At 43.4% G+C, this 19,121-nt stretch overlaps 1 protein-coding gene and 1 pseudogene across 3 annotated transcripts in view; both read left to right on the top strand.

The window, feature by feature from the left end:
- LOC132401275 (mitochondrial import inner membrane translocase subunit TIM14-like) overlaps positions 1 to 19,121 on the top strand; it is a 499,620-nt pseudogene that overhangs the window by 278,072 nt on the left and 202,427 nt on the right.
- The window catches only part of med15 (mediator complex subunit 15), a 250,048-nt gene that overhangs the window by 158,549 nt on the left and 72,378 nt on the right, over positions 1 to 19,121 (top strand). For all 3 annotated transcript variants that reach the window (XM_059983308.1, XM_059983309.1, XM_059983306.1), the window contains 3 exons: positions 1,817 to 1,880; positions 12,035 to 12,101; positions 16,634 to 16,794. In XM_059983308.1, the coding sequence (XP_059839291.1) occupies positions 1,817 to 1,880; positions 12,035 to 12,101; positions 16,634 to 16,794 (292 nt within the window). The remainder of the gene's footprint in view (positions 1 to 1,816; positions 1,881 to 12,034; positions 12,102 to 16,633; positions 16,795 to 19,121) is intronic.

The raw sequence follows: 19,121 nt of genomic DNA, 5'->3' as shown, positions 1-19,121 counted from the left end.
AGTAGAAATAACTGATGACAAAATCAAGGGAAGTACTTTTGTTGGCCCACAAATCGAACAGTTCATCTGTGATAGGCGATTCGAAGAACTTCTAGTGGGACTGGAGAAAATAGCTTGGAAGGCATTCAGGGGTATCGCTGAAAAATTTCTTGCCAGCTACAGAGCACCAAACTAAACACAGCTGGTTGACTTTGTGCTTCAAGCACGCAAAACCACGAAGTTCATTATGTCACGAAAGATTAATGTTCTGCATTCCCATTTGGACTTCTTCCCTGCAAGTCTTGGAGCTGCCAGTGATGAGCGTGGTGAAAGGTTTCACCGGGACATGGCAGTTGTGGAGAAATGGTGCCAGGGCAATTGGAATCTATCAATGCTGGCTGATTATTGTTGGTCACTTAACCAAGAAGCCTCAGACACGAAAATGATCAATGAAACATATTTAGCTTAGTTGAACTATTGCAAATCATCAGCACTATAATGGAATTAATGCATTATATTCAGTACAAGTTAATTTCTTGTGAAATAAGTCGTCTGAAATTACATTTGTGTCAAGCTTCGAGTGGTCTATCATTAAAAACAATTTCTGAAGAAGCAAGACTTACAAAAAAATTGTTGTCCAGTGATAGTTATTTATAATAAAGAGATAATTCAGCCCATTGATTCCATACCAGCTCCCAAAAGAGCAGTCCCATCAGTTCCACCCCCAACAATAACACCACCCCCCAGGATTTTTTTGGAGCACTGGAACCCATTCTCTCAAAATTGAATTCCCTGTAAAGGGTGGTTTACAGTGACAGCTGGCACGTGGCAGGAGGGCTCGGCAGAACCCGAGAATGTGTAATCTCAAAGCAGACTGCAGCAGAGCCCAAGCCGTTGGAGCTGTGAGCCAGTTCTTCTTTGATTCTGCATTGCCAGTGGTGAATGAAAGTTCGAATAAAAGCAGGAAGTAATTGGCAAAATAGAAGGGTCCATGAAGACAGCAACAGGTGGTGAAGCCAAGGTGTGGAATTAATAATCTACTGCTGTCCCATGAATGAGCGTAAGATCATCAGAAGCAGGAGTAGGCAGTGAGGCTCCCTGAGCCTGTTCCACCTTTCCCTGTGTCTCATGAATGTTCCTGTTGGTACAATACAACAGTCAATAAAGCATAGAAATACAGTTGTATCAGTGTGATGGCCTGTCCCGGAGCCTGTTCGTCCTGGCTTTAATGCTGTGGTACTGGTTCCCAGATGGTAGCAGCCGGAACAGTTTGTTGGTAGGGTGTCTCGGGTCCTCAATGATCCTTCGGGCCCTTTTTATGCACCTGTCTCTGTAAATGTCCTGAATAGCAAGAATCCACATCTACAGATGCGCTGGGCTGTCAGTTCATGTAAAAGATTTAGTAAACAAGACCTTCCTTGTCCTTAGTCATGAGCACACCCAGCCTCCTCTTGTGGAGAGTTATAGAGGTTTCATGGTTTCTGTGTAAAGACATTTTTCCTTCAGGTCAGTTGTCGATGTCCCTTTACTGTGATGCTTTGCTCCTTAATCCTAGAAAGAAATCAATATGCTGGAAACAAACTAGGATTAAATAACACCTGGAGAGTGGGAGAGGCAGAAATGGCTGTCAATCCCTTGTATGTCTTAGTGAGATTACATCTTTTCCCTCTAACCCCCCCTCCCCAGCTTAATTTTTCATTGTAGGCAGCCCTCTTGTCCCGTGAACTCAGTGGTTTTATTGCGATGCCTTTTTGTCACAGTTATTGTTGCTGGAAATGATTGTGCCATTGTTGTGTGACTGCAAAGTTTACAACTCTAATGCTAATGTATATTACAGACAGAAAGAAGGACTTAAGTAAAATGAAGAGTCTTCTGGACATCCTCACAGACCCGAACAAAAGGTAGGAGCTCCACTGTGTTGATATGCACAGACAATGTGTTTGACTCTAAGCATTGGTTCTGTTGCCTGTTCTGAGCACTGTTCCATGTGTCCTGATTCCCTCCGTCCGCAACAGAAGTCCCTCTGTCTCCATCCGTCTGATCAGTTCAAAATAAATTTTATTATCAAAGTACATATAAGTCACCATATACAACCCCCAGATTGATTGTCCTGTGGGCATCGTCAGCAAATCGATAGAATAACAACATCAGTGAAAGATCATCCAGAGTGCAGAAGACAACAAACTATGCAAATAGAAATAAATACCAATAAATAACGAGAACATGAGATAACAAGTCCTTGAAGTGAGATAATTGGTTGTAGGAACATTTCAATGACAGGACAAGAGAGTTAGTTATCCCTTTTTATTCAGGAGCCTGATGGTTGCGGAGTAGGAACAGTTCTTGAACCTGGTTGTGTGAGTCCTGAGGTGTTTGTACCTTCTACCTGATGGCAGGAGGGAGAAGAGAGCATGACCTGGGTGGTGGGAATCTCTGATGGTGGATGCTGATTTCCTTCGACATTGTTTCAGGTAGATGTGCTCAGTGGTTGGGAGGGTCGAATCCACTACCTCTTGTAGGTTTTTCCATTCAAAGGCATTGGTGTTCCCATGCCAGGCAGCCAGTCTTAAATTCTGTGCACTACACACATATAGCAGTTTGTCAAAGTTTGATGTGTCATACTGAATCTCTGCATGTTCTTTGGGAAGTAGAGGCGCTGCTGTGTTTTCTTCACAATTGCACTTAATGTGCTGGGTTCAGGATAGTGACATCCAGGACTTTAAAGTTGCAAACCATCTCCACCTCTGATCTTCTGAGGGGGGCAGGCTCAGGGACCTTTGGTATCGCTCTTCTGAAGTCTATAATCAGTCCCTTGGTCTTGCTGACATAGAGTGAGAGGTTACCACTCAGCCAAATTTTCAGTGTCTCTCCTGTGTGCTGATTCATCACCACCTTTGATTTGGTCCACAGCAGTGGTGTCATGAGCAAGCTTGAATTGGAGCTGTGCTTTGTCGTACAGTCATAGGCCTAAAGTCAGTAGAGCGGGGGGCCCTGTGGTGCTCCTGTGTTGATGGAATTCGTAGAGGAGATGTTGCCAATCCGAACTGACTTGGGTCTGCAAGTAAGGAAATCCAGGATCCAATTGCACAAGGAGATATTGAGGCCAAGATCTTGAAGCTTATTGATTCATTTTGAGGGGATGATGGTATTGAATGACGAGCTGCAGTCAATAAAGAGCATGCTGATGTCTGCATCTTTGCTGTCCAGATGTTCCAGGGTTGAGTGAAGAGCCAGTGAGTTCGATACAATTGAGGTAAATGGAATTTAAGACAAACAGGCATGAGATCAAAAGACAGACAGATAGACATACTTTATTGATCCCGAGGGAAATTGAGTTTCGTTACAGTCGCACCAAGCAAGAATAGTGTAAAAATATAGCAATATAAAACCATAAATAATTAAATAATAATAAGTAAATTATTCCAAGTGGAGATAAGTCCAGGACCAGCCTATTGGCTCAGGTTGTCTGACACTCCGAGGGAGGAGTTGTAAAGTTTGATGGCCACAGGCAGGAATAACTTCCTATGACGCTCAGTGTTGCATCTCGGTGGAATGAGTCTCTGGCTGAATGTACTCCTGTGCCTAACCAGTACATTATGGAGTGGATGGGAGACATTGTCCAAGATGGCTTGCAACTTGGACAGCATCCTCTTTTCAGACACCACCGTCAGAGAGTCCAATTCCACCCCCACAGCATCACTGGCCTTACGAATGAGTTTGTTGATCCTGTTGGTGTCTGCTATCCTCAGCCTGCTGCCCCAGCACACAACAGCAAACATGATACCACTGGCCACCACAGACTCATAGGACATCCTCAGCATCATCTGGCAGATGTTAAAGGACCTCAGTCTCCTCAGGAAATAGAGACGACTCTGACCCTTCCTGTAGACAGCCTCAGTGTTCTTTGACCAGTCCAGTTTATTGTCAATTCATATCCCCAGGTATCTGTAATCCTCCACCATGTCTACATTGACCCCTTGGATGGAAACAGGGGTCACCGGTGTCTTAGCCCTCCTCAGGCCCACCACCAGCTCCTTAGTCTTTTTGACATTAAGCTGCAGATGATTCTGCTAGCACCATGTGACAAAGTTTCTCACTGTAACCCTGTACTCAGCCTCATCTCCCTTGCTGATGCATCCAACTATGGCAGAGTCATCAGAAAACTTCTGAAGATGGCAAGACTCTGTGTTGTAGTTGAAGTCCAAGGTGAAGGGAAAGGGAGACAGAACAGTCCCCTGTGGAGCCCCAGTGCTACTGACCACTCTGTCTGACACTCAGAATAATAGAAGAGCAGATTATTACTTAAATGGTGAAAGATTGCAGCATATTGTTGTGCAGAGGGACTTGGGAGTGCTTGTGCATGAATCGCAAAAAGTTGGCTTGCAGGTAGAACAGGTTGTTAAGGCAAACATAATGTTGGCCAGAGGGATTGAATTCAAGAACAGGGAGGTCATGCTGCAACTATACAGGGTACTGGGGAGGCCGCACCTGGAGTACTGTGTGCAGTTCTGGTCTCCATACTTGAGGAAGGTTATACTGGCTTTGGAGGCAGTGCAGAGGAGGTTCACCATGTTGATTCTAGAGATGAAGGGGTTAACCTATGAGGAGAGATTGAGTTGCCTGGGACTATACTCTCTGGAATTCAGAAGAATGAGAAGGGGTCTTACAGAAACATACAAAATTTTGAAAGGGATAAATAAGACAGAAGCAGGAAAGTTCTTTCCATTGGTAGGTGAGACTAGAACTAGGGGACATTACTTCAATTTTAGGACAGAGAAATTGTTTTTCCCAGAGAGTGGTGAATCTGTGGAATTCTTTGCCCAGGGAAGCAGTTGAGGCTTCTTCACTAAATATATTTAAGATACAGTTAGATAGATTTTTACATAGCAGGAGAATTAAGGGTTATGGGGAAAACGCAGGTAGATGGAGCTGAATTTACAGACAGATCAGCCATGATCTTCTTGAATGGCGGGGCAGGCTCGATGGGCCGGATGGCTTACTCCTGCTCCTATTTCTTAAGTTCTTATGCAGCCTGACCTGCTGAGTTCCTTAGAGATGCAGATCCTTAGAGACCGTGTTAGGGAACTGGAGCTGCAGCTCGATGACCTTCGGCTTGTTAAGGAAAGTGAAGAGATGAGAGACGGGAGCTACTGGGAGGTAGTCACCCCAACATTACTTGAGACAGATAAATGGGCTGAAAATTCGAGCAGGAGGCAGGGATTCACAGTTCTGGATAATTAGGTCCTCTTTTGGGACAGGTGGGACCTGTACAAAAGGGACGGGTGGCAGCTGAATCCAAGTGGGACCAATATTCTTGTGGGTAGGTTTCCTTTTTTTAAGCGTGTTGCAACAGACAGTCAGCCATTCTTGTCTGGCGTGTGGTGTCAGGATTGGTCTCCTTTCGGATTAACCGGGTCACGATATGAACGTTCCTGACTCGACCCCTGTATTTTTTACGAGGCCGACCGGCTAGCTCAACATTCAACCCGTGCTCCGGACTCCGGTGCTGATGCCATTGCACCACCAGCTGGTTTACTAGAGCTTTTGAGAGTGGTTTAAATTAGTGTGGCGGGAGGATGGGAACAGTATGACAGAGCTGAGGATGAGCCAGCAGGGTGACAAGTAGATGATGGGTGTAAGATGAATGTAAGGAAGGACAAGCCAATGATTGGGTACAAGTGTATTTGTATCGCAATAGGATAAAGGGAATTACAGAGGCATGAGAGAGGAGTTTGCCCAGGTGGATTGGAGGGGGATACCGGGGGGGGGGGGGGGGGGGATGATGGCAAAGCGGAGATGGCTGAAGTTTCTGGGAATAGTTCACAAGGCACAGGATAGATATGTCCCACAGAAGAAGTAATTATCAAATGGCAGGCGTAGGCAACCATGGCTGACAAAGGAAGACTGAATAAAAACCAAGGAAAGGGCATATAACGTAGCAAAAGTGAGTGGGAAGTTGGATGATTGGGAAGTGTTTAAAATCGAACAAAAGGCAACTAAAAAACCTATAAGAAGGGAAAAGATTAAATATGGGGACACACTTGCCAGTGCTATAAAGCAGGATACTAAAAGTTCTTTTCAGTTATATAGAGAGTACAAGGGAGGTGAGAGTTGATATCGGACCACTGGAAAATGATGCTAGTGAAGTAGTAATGGGGGACGAAGAAATGGCAGATGAACTTAATGGGAACACTGTATCTGCCTTCACTGTGGAAGACACTAGCAGTGTACCAGTATCAGGGAGCAGGAGTGAGTGACATTGCTATTACAAACTCAAAGAGCTTAAGGTGGATAAGTCACCTGAGCCAGACGGACTACATCCCAGAGTCCTGAGAGAGGTTGCTGAGGAGATAACAGATCCATTGGTCATGACCTGTCAAGAATCACTTGATTCTGCATGGTCCCGGAGGACAGGGAGATTGCAAATGTCACTCCACTCTTTGAGAAGGGAGAAAGGCAAAGAAAGGAAATTACAGGCCAGTTAGCCAAACCTCAGTGGTTGGGAAAGTGTTGGAGCCTATTATAAGGATGAGGGTTCAGGGAACTTGGAGACTAATGATAAAATAAGTCAAAGTCAGCATGGTTTCTGTAAAGGGAAATCTTGCCTGGCAGATCTGTTAGAATTCTTCGAGGAAGTAACAAGCAGGGTGGACAAAGGAGAGGCAGTGGATGTCATTTACTTGGATTTTCAGGAGGCATTTGATAAGGTGCCACACCTGAGGCTGCATAACAAGACAGAGTTCAGAGGAGGGTCACAAGGATGATTCCAGGTATGAAGGGGTTAACATATAAGGAGTGTTTGGCAGCTTTGGGCCTGTACTCACTGGAATGTAGAAGAATGCATAAGACTCTCATTGAAATCTACCGAATGTTGAAAGGACTAGATAGGGTGGATGTGGAGAGGATGTTTCCTATGGTGGGGGTGTCTAGAAATAGAGGGCACAGCCTCAAAATTGAAACAGAGGTAAGGAAGAATTTTTTTTAGCCAGAGAGTAGTGAATCTGTGCAATATGGGTATATTTAAGGCAGAAGATGATCATTTCCTATCAGTCCAGGCGTGGCGAGAAAGCAGGTATATGAGGTAGAATGGGATCTGGGATCAGGTCTTGATGGAATGACGGAGCAGACTCGATGGGCTGAATGGCCTAATTCTGCTCCTATGTCTTACGGTCTAAAACTTGTAGCGATGCATGAGGCTAGAAAAGGCTACAAAAACATTTCTAAAGACCTGAGTGTTTACCAGTCCACGGTAAGAGAAATTGTCTACAAATGGAGGAATCTCTGAACTGTTGTACTCTCCATAGGATTATGCTGAGTGAGATGAAAAAGAACCCAAGGGACCTGCAGAGATTTCTGGAACTTGCAGAAGTCTCTGTTCACGTGTCCACTACAAGAAAAGCGCTGAACAGGAATGGTGTTCCTGGAAGGAAGGAACAAACGGAGGAGACCACTGCTCTCCAAAGGACCTAGTGCTGCTCCGGGGGGTTTCAACGAGATTTGCAGGGGGAGGGGAACCAGACAGTTGGAGTGAGGTGGAGGATGATAAAGGTCATGCGAGGACTGCTTGTATGGACAGAAATCAAAGAGTTGTATGTGATAGAAATGTTCTCGGGTGTCAAACTGAAGAGACCGGGGAAGAGGCGTCCGGCTGTCAAATAGAAAAAGATGGGAGACAGCATGTGAAGGAGGGTAGAGAAGGGACGCGCTCAGACCGAAGGTTTGAGATGTGTCTGTTTTAATGCAATGAGTGCTGTGAACAAAGTGGATGAGCTTACAGCGTGGATCAGTACTTGAAGATATGATGTGGTGGCCATTACAGAGACTTGGATGGCTCAGGGACAGGAATGGTTACTTCAAGTGCTGGGTTTTAGATGTTTCAGAAAGGACGGGGAGGGCGGCAAAAGAGGTGGCGGCATGGCACTGTTGATCAGAGATAGTGTCTCGGCTGCAAAAAAGGTAGACGCCATGGAGAGATTGTCTACGGAGTCTCTGTGGGTGAAGGTTAGGAACAGGAAGAGATCAATAACTTTACTGGGTGTTTTTTATAGGCTGCCTAATAGTAACAGGGATATCGAGGAGCAGATAGGGAAACAGATCCTGGAAAGGTGTAATAATAACAGAGTTGTCGTGGTGTGAGATATTAATTTCCCAAATATCGATTGGCATCTCCTTAGAGTGAGGGGTTTAAATGAGGTTGAATTTGCTAGGTGTGTTCTGGAAGGTTTCTTAACACAGTATGTAGGTAAGCCTACAAGAGGAGAGGCTGTACTTGATTTGGTATTGGGAAATGAACCTGGTCAGGTGTCAGGTCTCTCAGTGGGAGAACATTTTGGAGATAGTGATCATAATTCTATCTCCTTTACCATAACATTGGAGAGGGATAGGAACAGACAAGTTAGAAAAGTGTTTAATTGGAGTAAGGGGAATCATGAGGCTATCAGGCAGGAAATTGGAAGCTTAAATTGGGAACAGATGTTCTCAAGGAAAAGTACGAAAGAAATGTGGCAAATGTTCAGGGAATATTTGTGTGAATTTCTGCATAGGTACGTTCCAACGAGGCAGGGAGGTTATGGTAGGTTGCAGGAACTGTGGTGAACAAAGGCTGTAATAAATCTAGTCAAGAAGAAAAGAAAAGCCTGCAAAAGGTTCAGAGAGCTAGGTAATGTTAGAAATCTAGAAGATTATAAGGCTAACAGGAAGGAGCTTAAGAAGGAAATTAGGAGAGCCAGAAGGGGCCATGAGAAGGCCTTGGTGAGCAGTATTAAGGAAAACCCCAAGGCATTCTACAAGTATGTGAAGAGCAGGAGGATAAGACATGAAAGAATAGGACCTATAAAATGTGACAGTGGAAAAGTGTATATGGAACCGGAGGAAATAGCAGAGATACTTAATGAATACTTTACTTCAGTATTCACTATGGAAAAGGCGCTCGGTGATAGTAGTGACGACTTGCAGTAGATTGAAAAGCTTGAGCATGTAGATATTAAGAAAAAGGATGTGCTGGAGCTTTTGGAAAGCATCAAGTTGGATAAGTTGCTGGAACTGGTTGAGATGTACCCCAGGCTACTGTGGGAGGTGAGGGAGGAGATTGCTGAGCCTCTGACGATGATCTTTGCATCATCAATAGGGATGGGAGAGGTTCCAGAGGATTGGAGGGTTGTGAATATTGTTCCTTTATTCAAGAAAGGGAGTAGAGATAGACTAGGAAATTATTGACCAGTGAGTCTTACCTCAGTGTTGGTAAGTTGATTGGGAAGATCCTGTGAGACAGGATTTATGAACATTTGGAGAGGTATAATATGATTAGGAATAGTCAACATGGCTTTGTCAAGGGCAGGCCGTGCCTTACGAGCCTGATTGAATTTTTTGAGGATGTGACTAAACACATTGATGAAGGAAGAGCAGTAGATGTAGTGTATATGGATTTCAGCAAGGCATTTGATAAGGTACCCCATACAAGACTTATTGAGAAAGTAAGGAGGCATGGGATCCAAGGGGCCATTGCTTTGTGGATCCAGAACTGGCTTGCCCACAGAAGGCAAAGAGTGATTGTAGATGGGTCATATTCTGCATGGAAGTCAGTGACCAGTGGTGTGCCTCTGGGATCCGTTCTGGGACCCTTACTCTTCATGTTTTTTATAAATGACCCAGATGAGGAACTGGAGGGATGGGTTAGTAAGTCTGCTGATGACACAAAGGTTGGGGGTGTTCTGGATAGTGTGGAGGGCTGTCAGAGGTTACAGTGGGACATTAATAGGATACAAAACTGGGCTGAGAAGTGGCAGATGGAATTCAACCCAGATAAGTGTGAGGTTCATTTTGGTAGGTCAAATATGATGGCAGAATATAGTATTAATGGTAAGACTCTTGGCAATGTGGAGGATCAGAGGGATCTTGGGGTCTGAGCCCATAGGACATTCAAAGCAGCTGCGCAGGTTGACTCAATGTTTAAGAAAGCAAACAGTATATTGGCCTTCATCAATTGTGGGATTGAGTTTAGGAGCCAAGAGATAATGATACAGCTATATAGGACCCTGATCAGACCCCACTTGGAGTATTGTGCTCAGTTCTGGTCGCCTCACTACAGGAAGGATGTGGAAACCATAGAAAGGGTGCAGAGGAGATTTACAAGGATGTTGCCTGGATTGGGGAGCATGCCTTATGAGAATAGGTTGAGTGAACTTGGCCTTTTCTCCTTGGAGCGACAGAGGATGAGAGGTGACCTGATAGAGGTGTATATGATGAGAAGCATTGATCATGTGGATAGTCAGAGGCTTTTTCCCAGGGCTGAAATGGTTACCACAAGAGGGCACAGGTTTAAGGTGCTGGGGAGTAGGTACAGAGGAGATGTCAGGGGTAAGTTTTTTACGCAGAGAGTGGTGAGTGCATGGAATGGGCTGCCAGCAGTGGTGGTGGTGGCGGATATGATAGGGTCTTTTAAGAGACTTTTGGATAGGTAAATGGAGCTAAGTAAAATAGAGGGCTATGGGTAAGCCTAGTAATTTCTAGGGTAGGGACATATTCGGCACAACCTTGTGGGCCGAAGGGCCTGTATTGTGCTGTAGGGTTTCTATGTTTAAAAAAAACATTGTTGCACTTCTCAAGTTTGGAAAAGACCACCTGGGTGTTGCACAATGCTTCTGGGACGATGTTCTGTGGACAGATGAGACAGAGGATGAACTTTTTTCAGAAATGTGGATTGCTGTATTTAGAGGAAAAAGGCCACTGCACACCAACATCAAACCTTGCCCCAGCTGTGAAGGGTGGTGGAAAGAGCATCGTGGTTTGGGGCTGGTTTGGTGCCTCAGGGCCTGGACAGCTTGTATTCATTGAATTCAAAATTGTATCAAGATACTTTTCAGGGGAATGGCAGGGTAGCAGTCTGTTGCTTGAAGCTTGATAGAATTTGGATAATACAACAAGACAATGATCTGAAAGAGAAGGGTAAATCAAGAATAGAATGGTTTAAGAAGAAGAACATTCATGTTTTGGAATGGCCAAATCAAAGTCCTGACTTTAATCCTGTAGAAATGCTGTGGAAGGACCTGAAGCAAGCACTTCATGCAAGGAAACCCACCAACATCTCAGAGATGAAGCAGTTTTGTAAGGAGGAATGGCCTAAAATTTCACCAAGCCAATGTGCAGGACTGATCAACAGTTACCGAAAATGCTTGGTTGAAGTTATTGCTGTACAAGGGGGTCACAACAGTTACAGAAAGTAAAGGTTCATGTAGTTTTTCCAACAAATGCATGTAATATTGGATCATTTTTCTCAACAAATAAACAAGTATAATGCTTTTTGTGCTATTTATTTAATTGGTTCACTTTATGTTGTTTTAGGATGTGTGAAGATCTGATCAAATTTTAGTCATATTTGTGCAGAAATAGAGAAATTCTTCAGGTTTCACAAACTTTCTAGCACCACAGTACTTACAAAAACTTACAAATATACAGAGGCTTTCTCCACGTCACACTTTGTCTTTAACTTTCCAATATAACTACTCACCAACCGTCAACTCCAACCTCCACACCTCTCCTGCAAAGCCGTACTGAGGGATTAAATCTGCCTCTGCCTGGCCTAGAAGGATCAGGAAATTCTGCTGTTGGTTGGTGGGGAGAGGCATAATCACGTGACATGACCAGACCATGATAATTAATTCCAGTCCAGAATTGGAATATTTTAAACAGGGACTCTAACACCCTAAGGTTTTATTCCACAATAAATGCCTTAGTTAAACTCGTAGATCAGTATCCACATGGTCAGATGAAATAAAAGAATAAAGTTGGTGGTGTAGCCTGTTTCTCTATTATAGTTTATTGCATTGTACTGCTGCTGCAAAGACAGCAAATTTAATAACGTGTCACACATGCAGAAGGCTGGAGGAGCTCAACAGACCAGCCAGCCATCTCATGGAAAGGAGTACAGTCGGCGTTTTGGGCTCGGATTTCAGCATCTGTGGATTTTCTCTTGTTTGTGATCACGACATATTTAGGTGACATTAAACCTGATTGATACTGAGGAATCCAACGTTCCATATTCACTTTATTTTAACAGGTGCTCTTTGGCAACTCTTCAAAAGTGTGAAATTGCTTTGGAAAAATTGAAGAATGACATGGCAGTGGTGAGTTCTAATTCATTTCCAGGCTGCTGACCTTTGAGAAATGAGAGATGTTACATTAATGGCTAGAAGATCTATTTTATTGAATTGGAAAGAAATTAATCCAACTGTATTTCAGTGGTTTTCTCAAACTATTTCTTGTTTGAGTTTAGAAAAAATTAGAAGTGTGGTTTTTGAACCTTCAGTTAAATTTGAAGAAACTTGGAGACCTTTTATTCAACATTTTCACATGAGTTGAATTGTCTTTTCGTAAACCTTACTTATATTATCCTTCATCAATTGGATGGAGGTTCGGAGTTATTGGCACTACTGTATATGTACTTAATATTATTCAATGGCCCATGTTGGTTAGTGTTTTTTTTTGCTTTTTTTTTCTCTCTTTTTACTTCTTTGTTCATTAATGTTCTGAGTTTGAGAGGTTATATATTTTTATTATTACATATCTGAATGTCTATTTAAACTATTAATTATGTACTCTCAAACATTTTGTATTCATGTTTCATTTATGTTTGTTTAAAACTAATAAAAAGATTTAAAAAGAAAAAAGAGAAATGAGAGGAAGTTTGGGGCATTAGACCCAGCACCAGAGAAGGCTTGGTAATCTATCAACACACACAAAATCTGGTGGAACGCAGCAGGTCAGGCAGCATCTATAGGGAGAAGCACTATCGACGTTTCGGGCCGAGATGTCGATAGTGCTTCTCCCTATAGATGCTGCCTGACCTGCTGTGTTCCACCAGCATTTTGTATGTGTTGCTTGAATTTCCAGCATCTGCAGATTTCCTCGTGTTTGCCTCGGTAATCTATCTCTAGTTTTGGATGGTGCCTTAGAAGAAACCTCCAGGTAGCAATGTTCCATTGTTCTGTTAGGTGAAATAATCAGATCTTTTAAATGTGTTCTCCCTGAATGCTAATTTACTATGGAATCTAAACCAAGTACCAGTCTAGTCACTGGGAGCTAGCAGCAGACTCACCCAACATTCATACACCGAGGAAGAGGAGTTGGGTGGCCATAATTCCACATTTTACCAAGTGCCGAGCTCTGGCTGGACACTTCCCTTCTTGTCTCCGAATATCCCAGTTGGAAGTAACTCCTATACTTGGTTCATCTCAACCTGCTCACTAGCTACTGGGAATCCATGTGTTGATGTGTTTATTTTTAACAACTGGTTAAATGAGAGGCAGAATTATTATAAATTTATCAACGTTTAAGAGATAAATCGATTAGTTAAAATAAATATCAAAGAAATTGAAACTTCAGCCTACCATTGACTGGATGTTGTGACCTAGCTGTCTACCCAAGGCAGGGCACCACAATACGGAGAGCAAGTTGTTGTCAGTGCTGCGGCTCCCTCTCTTCTCGCAGCTGGTGAATCTAAAGGAACAGCAGAGACCGATGCAGTTTGGTACCAGCAGCATCAGAGGAGATGCCGGTCAGGGCTGGACTCCAGTTCCATATTTTTCCTCAGGCGTTAGTCCTGGAGCCTTCCCCATGAGTGGGTATGGCCACAAAGCAGTGGAGTTTTGAGATTGGTGTTTTCTTCTCCTAGGTAAACTGCCAACCAGTGATGATGGGTTCTATCTGCCCAAAGGGCGGGCTTTAAGATGCCAATACCCTGCCTTTGCCCCATCTGTCAATAGAAACAATTCCAATGGGATTATTAGTTAAACCACAGGTGAAGGCCAGGATCTGGACTTGGTTGTTAGTGGCTATTTAATAGGTGGGAATGGGAGCTTATCGCCACTATTCCCCATGGCTTGACCACCTTAAGGAATCTTCAGCTGAATAGTTGAAAAAATAATTGATAAAAAGAAAAATTGTGGGGTACATTAAAAGTGTGAAAATCAGGGCAGTTCACATCACCAACACAACTGTGGTTACAACAGAAGATGTCAGCTTGCACTCCTCCAGCAGTGAAGTACATCCATGGAGAATTACATGGGTAGCTCATTTCATGAGAAGGTAATCAGGTAAAGAATGGGTGGCAGTCTGGCTGGGAAGAACAACCAGGTAGGTATTGTAGAGTATGGTGTGTCTCACTGTAATCAGTGCACAGATGTGCAACTAGCAAATAGAAGTGATAATGTGAGGGAATTGAGTGCAAAAATAAGGAGATTATAATTCAGTTACCCAGGGCATTGTGAGCATGTTCTTCCTATGTGTATGGAAGAGCACCAGTGCAAACAGTTCAGAGATGGTTTATTAGATTGATACCTGCAATGGATGTGCTGTCTTGTGAGGAACAGTTGGACAGGCTAGCCTTGTAGATAATAGGAGGTTGAAGGACCTCATTGCGAACATTAGTCTCTGAAGGCTCCTGACTGGATGTATATTGTGGAGAGGATGTTTCTTCTGTGGGAGAATCTGGAAATAAAAGTCTCTGTTTTAAATAAGTGGTCTCCCATTTAACTCAGCGTTTTCTGGGAAATTGGGCAAGGGAATGGCAGACGGAATTTAACGTCAGGCAAGTGTGAAGTGATCCATTTTGGTAAGTTAGACCAGGGCAGGATGTACACAGTGAAGAGCAGAGCTCTGGGGAAAGTTGTTGAACAATGAGAATGAAGAACGAGTATGTAGTTCTCTGAAAAAGGCAGTACAGACATAATAGTGAAGGACATGTACGACAGGCTTGCCTTCATTGACGGGAAGCATTCTGTTATAGTTGTATAAATCATTGGTGAGGACAGCTTGGAGTATTGTGTTGAATTGTGGTTGCCGGACTATAGGAAGGAGGTGTCTGAACTAGAGAGGGTGCAGAAAAGATGCACAGAAATGTTGCCTGGACTTGCCTTGAGTTATAAGGAGAGGCTGGAAAAATTTAAATCGTGGCTTAAAGCCTGCCAGCCTATCATCTCTGAGGACCCATCGTCAGCCCACTGGAATTGCCTCTTCACCCGTTATACTTTGTCCCCTTTCATCATCAGTCCGAGTCTCGCAGGTCCTTTCTCCATTCAACCAACACCAAGCTAGTGTTTCTGGCTCAGGTCTGGAAGCCCTGTTTTTAAATTAGATTTGTGTTCCTGGTACTATCCAAATAAGATGTTAGTGAATCCCGTATATATCACAATCCAGTGAGTTTGTGGTGACTGGGACTAGCTTATTTTTAATTCTGGGCTCCATTATTCATTCCTTGAATTTAAATTCCCCAGCTCCCATAGTGGGATTTGAACCCATGGCGTTGGAACAGAACTCTGGCTGCTCGTCCAGATGGTTAATTGCTATAGCTCTGTCTCCAGCAGGCTTCCATGTCCGGATCTTCGTGCTCTTGCTCTATTGCCCTTTTGAGTTGGCTCTGATGTACTCATTTTGACCCCAAGTGGCACCATACCGATCAATCCTGCTGGAGGTGTGGTGTCCCTGCAGCTATAACCATCAGTGCTGTCCTCCCTTCCTCCCCCTCAACACAGCCACCGGCCTGCTGAGTTCCTCCAGCATTTTGTGCATGTTGCTTGGGTTTCCAGCATCTGCAGATTTTCTCTTGCTTGTGATTGGACACCCACTTTCAGCATACTGGCAATATCTTTATCACCTGGACCCATTTCTCTAAATCTTCAGACTCCACCTCAATTTGTTTCTTGCTACTCAGTATCCTGATGGCCACACTGTCTTCTGATCCAGCCTTCCTTTACAATGTGTGGCTGAGGTTTCCAACTAGTTGTCTAGCTGTTCTTAGTCAGTAAGACACTGGGGCAGAATTAGGCTATTTGCTCCATTTGATCATGACTGAATTTATTTTCACTCTGAACCTTCAATACCAAAAGTGCAAGCCCCTAAAATCAGGAGATTCTCAGAGTCCACATCTCCAACATCTAGGGGATTCCTAATCTCCAGACCCTTAAAAATTCAGGGTGTTTCCTGAATCCAATGAATTACAAAGGCTAGATCTTTAAATTCCAGGGATCCACTAGATCTACGTTCCCTTGATCGAGCCTCAGTGTGTTTTCCGGTGACTCTCTGCTGGAGAGGTGTCTGCCGCAGGCTCACCTGGAGGAATCTCACTATCCAAGGACTCTTCCATTTTACAGCCCTGACACAGCAATGTGCAGTGCTCTGATCTTATCCCTAGTGTGAGGCATTGCAAAAATTGTTAAATACTTTAAACATTACACAAACTACTGCATATTGAGATAAGTAGAAAAGAGCGCCTTCCCTGAACCAGATTTCCACCAATTCACAATTGCCATCTGTTTAAGAAATCACTTTTTTTGCAGTGATTTATCACATATGCATTAAGCAAAGAGGGAACCATTCCCATTTCTTAAGTTCCAGATAACCCATGCTACAGTGGTCATAGATTTGAGGTAGTTTAAGATCAGGGTTGGACAAAGGCAGGTGAAGCAAATGTTCTTTTGATGGGCACCTTTATGCAGCAGCAGTTTTGGATCAAGGTGTGATGTTCCTGTTAAAATGGGAGGTTTGCCTCACCGAACAAAGGTGCCCCATCAAGGTCCTTATTTGTCTCCTTGTTTGTATTGATGTTTCTCTGTGAGAAAAATGGTGATGGTTAATAAAGTTCCTTTTTCACTCACTCCAGCCTACACCTCCACCTCCACCGATGTCAATCACAAAGCAGCAATACCTGTGCCAGCCCCTGCTGGATGCCGTCCTGGCTAACATACGCTCCCCAGTTTTCAATCATTCCTTACAGCGAACCTTTGGGCCAGCTATGACTGCTATCCACGGACCACCAATCACGTAAGTACTTCGACGCTTCCCTCTGAATGGACTCCTGCCATTGAATTAACACACAGGCATCATCTGACAAGGTGATCGAACCTTGCAGAAACATTTCAAACAGATGGATTTTAAGGAGTCCCTAAAAGAGGAGAGAGGAGTTCCTAAAGGGAATTTAGCCAGTTGGGGGCATACCCACCATACTGGAGAGATTAAAATCAGGGATGTGCAAGAGGCTGGAATGGGAAGAACATAAAAATATTGGAAGATTATGAAGCTGGACATTATTACAGAGGAAAGAAGTAGTAAAAGTATATTCCTGTCTACAGTGCCTATTAAAGGTATTTATCCCCCTCTCTTGGAAGTTTTATTGTTTTACAACATTGAATCACAGTGGATTTAATGTGGCTTTTTTAACTCTGATCAACAGAAAAAAGATCTTTTGTGTCAAAGTGAAAACAGTTCTATACAAAGTGACCTAAATTAATTACAAATATAAAACACAAAATAATTGATTGCATAAGTGTTTATCCCCCTTTAATATGACACAGCAAATCATCACTGGTGCAGCGAATTGGTTTTGGAGGTCATATAATTAGTTAAATGGAGATCTGTTTTTGGATATCTTTGTGCAGTCAAAGTGTTTCAACTGATTATGGTAAAAATATACCTGTATCTGAAACGTCCAACTGCTTGTGAGTCAGTACCGTGACAAAAACTACAACATGAAGACTAAAGAACACTCCCAAGCAAATCCACGGAAAGGTTATTGAAAAGCACAAGTCAGGAGATGGATACAAGAACATTTCCAAGCCACTGGATATCGCCTGGAGTACAGTTAAGTCGATCAGCAAGAAATGGAAGAATATGGCACAGCTGTAAATCTGTCTAGGGTAAGCTTTTCTCAAAAATAGAGTGACTGTATAAGAAGGAGACTAATGAGTAGTCCTGGAGGAGTTACAAGCTTCAGTGGCTGAGATGGGAGAGACTGTGCACACAACAACTGTTGCCCTGGTGCTTCGCCAGTCACAGCTTTATGGGAGAGAGGCAAAGAGAAAGCCACTGTTGAAAAAAACTCACATGAAATCTCGGCTAGAGTTTGCTGGAAGGCATGTGGGAGACTCTGAAGTCAGCTGGAGAAAGGATCTATGGTCTGATAAAAACCAAAATTGTGCTTTTTGGCAATCAGAGTAAATATTATGTTTGGTGTAAGCCAAACACTGCACATCACACTTTAAAAAAGGAGGAAGGCAGCAGAAGGTAAATTACAGACCAGTTAGCCTGACCTCAGTGGTTGGGAAGATGTTAGATTCAATTGTTAAGGATGAGGTCATGGAGTACTTGGTGACACAGGACAAGATAGGACAACGTCAGCGTGGTTTCCTTAATGGAAATTTATTCCTGACAAACCTGTTGGAATTCTTTAAGGAGATTACGAGTAGGATAGATAAAGGGGATGCAGTGGTGTACATTTGGACTTTCAGAAAGCCCTTGACATGGTGCCACACATGAGACTGCTTTTACCAAGTTAAGAGCCCATGGTATTGCAGGAAAGTTACTAACATGTTTAGAGCATTGGCTGATTGGTAGATGGCCATGAGTGGGAATAAAAGGATCCTTGTCTGGTTGGCTGCCAGTGACTAGTGGTGTTCCACAGGGGTCGGTGTTGGGACCACTTCTTTTAATTCTGTATATAAATGATTGAGATGATGGAATAGATGGCTTTGTTGCCATGTTTGCAGATGATACAAAGGTTTATGGAGGGGTAGGTAGTGTTGAGGAAACAGGTTGACTGAAGAAGGACTGAAGACAGATTAGGAGAATGGGCAAGAGAGTGGCAAATGAAATACAATGTTGGAAAATGCATGGTCATGCACTTTGGTAGCAGAAGTAAATGTGCAGACTGCTTTCTAAATGGGAGGAAAATCTAAAAATCTGAGATGCAAAAGGACTTGGGAGTCCTTGTGCAGAACACCCTAAATGTTATCTTGCAGGCAGAGTTGATGGTGAGGAAGGCAAATGCCATGTTAACATTCATTTCAAGAGATCTAGAATACAAGAGCCGGGATGGGATGCTGAGGCCATATAAGTCACTGGTGAGTCCTCGCCTCTAGGATATGGAACGGATTTGGACTCCTCATCTAAGAAAAGATGTGCTAGCATTGGAGAGGGTCCAGAGGAGGTTCACAAGGATGATTCCGGGAATGAAAGGGTTATCATACCAGGAATATTTGATGAGTCTGGGTCTGTACTCTTTGGAATTTAAAAGGATGGGGAGGGGGAGGAGCTCTTTGAAATGTTTTGAATGTTGAAAGGCAGAGATAGAGTAGATGTGGAAAGGAAGTTTC

Source organism: Hypanus sabinus, chromosome 10 (assembly GCF_030144855.1).
Source record: "Hypanus sabinus isolate sHypSab1 chromosome 10, sHypSab1.hap1, whole genome shotgun sequence".
In the NCBI taxonomy this organism is placed as follows: domain Eukaryota; kingdom Metazoa; phylum Chordata; class Chondrichthyes; order Myliobatiformes; family Dasyatidae; genus Hypanus; species Hypanus sabinus.
This window is presented reverse-complemented; position numbering and strand designations above follow the sequence as displayed.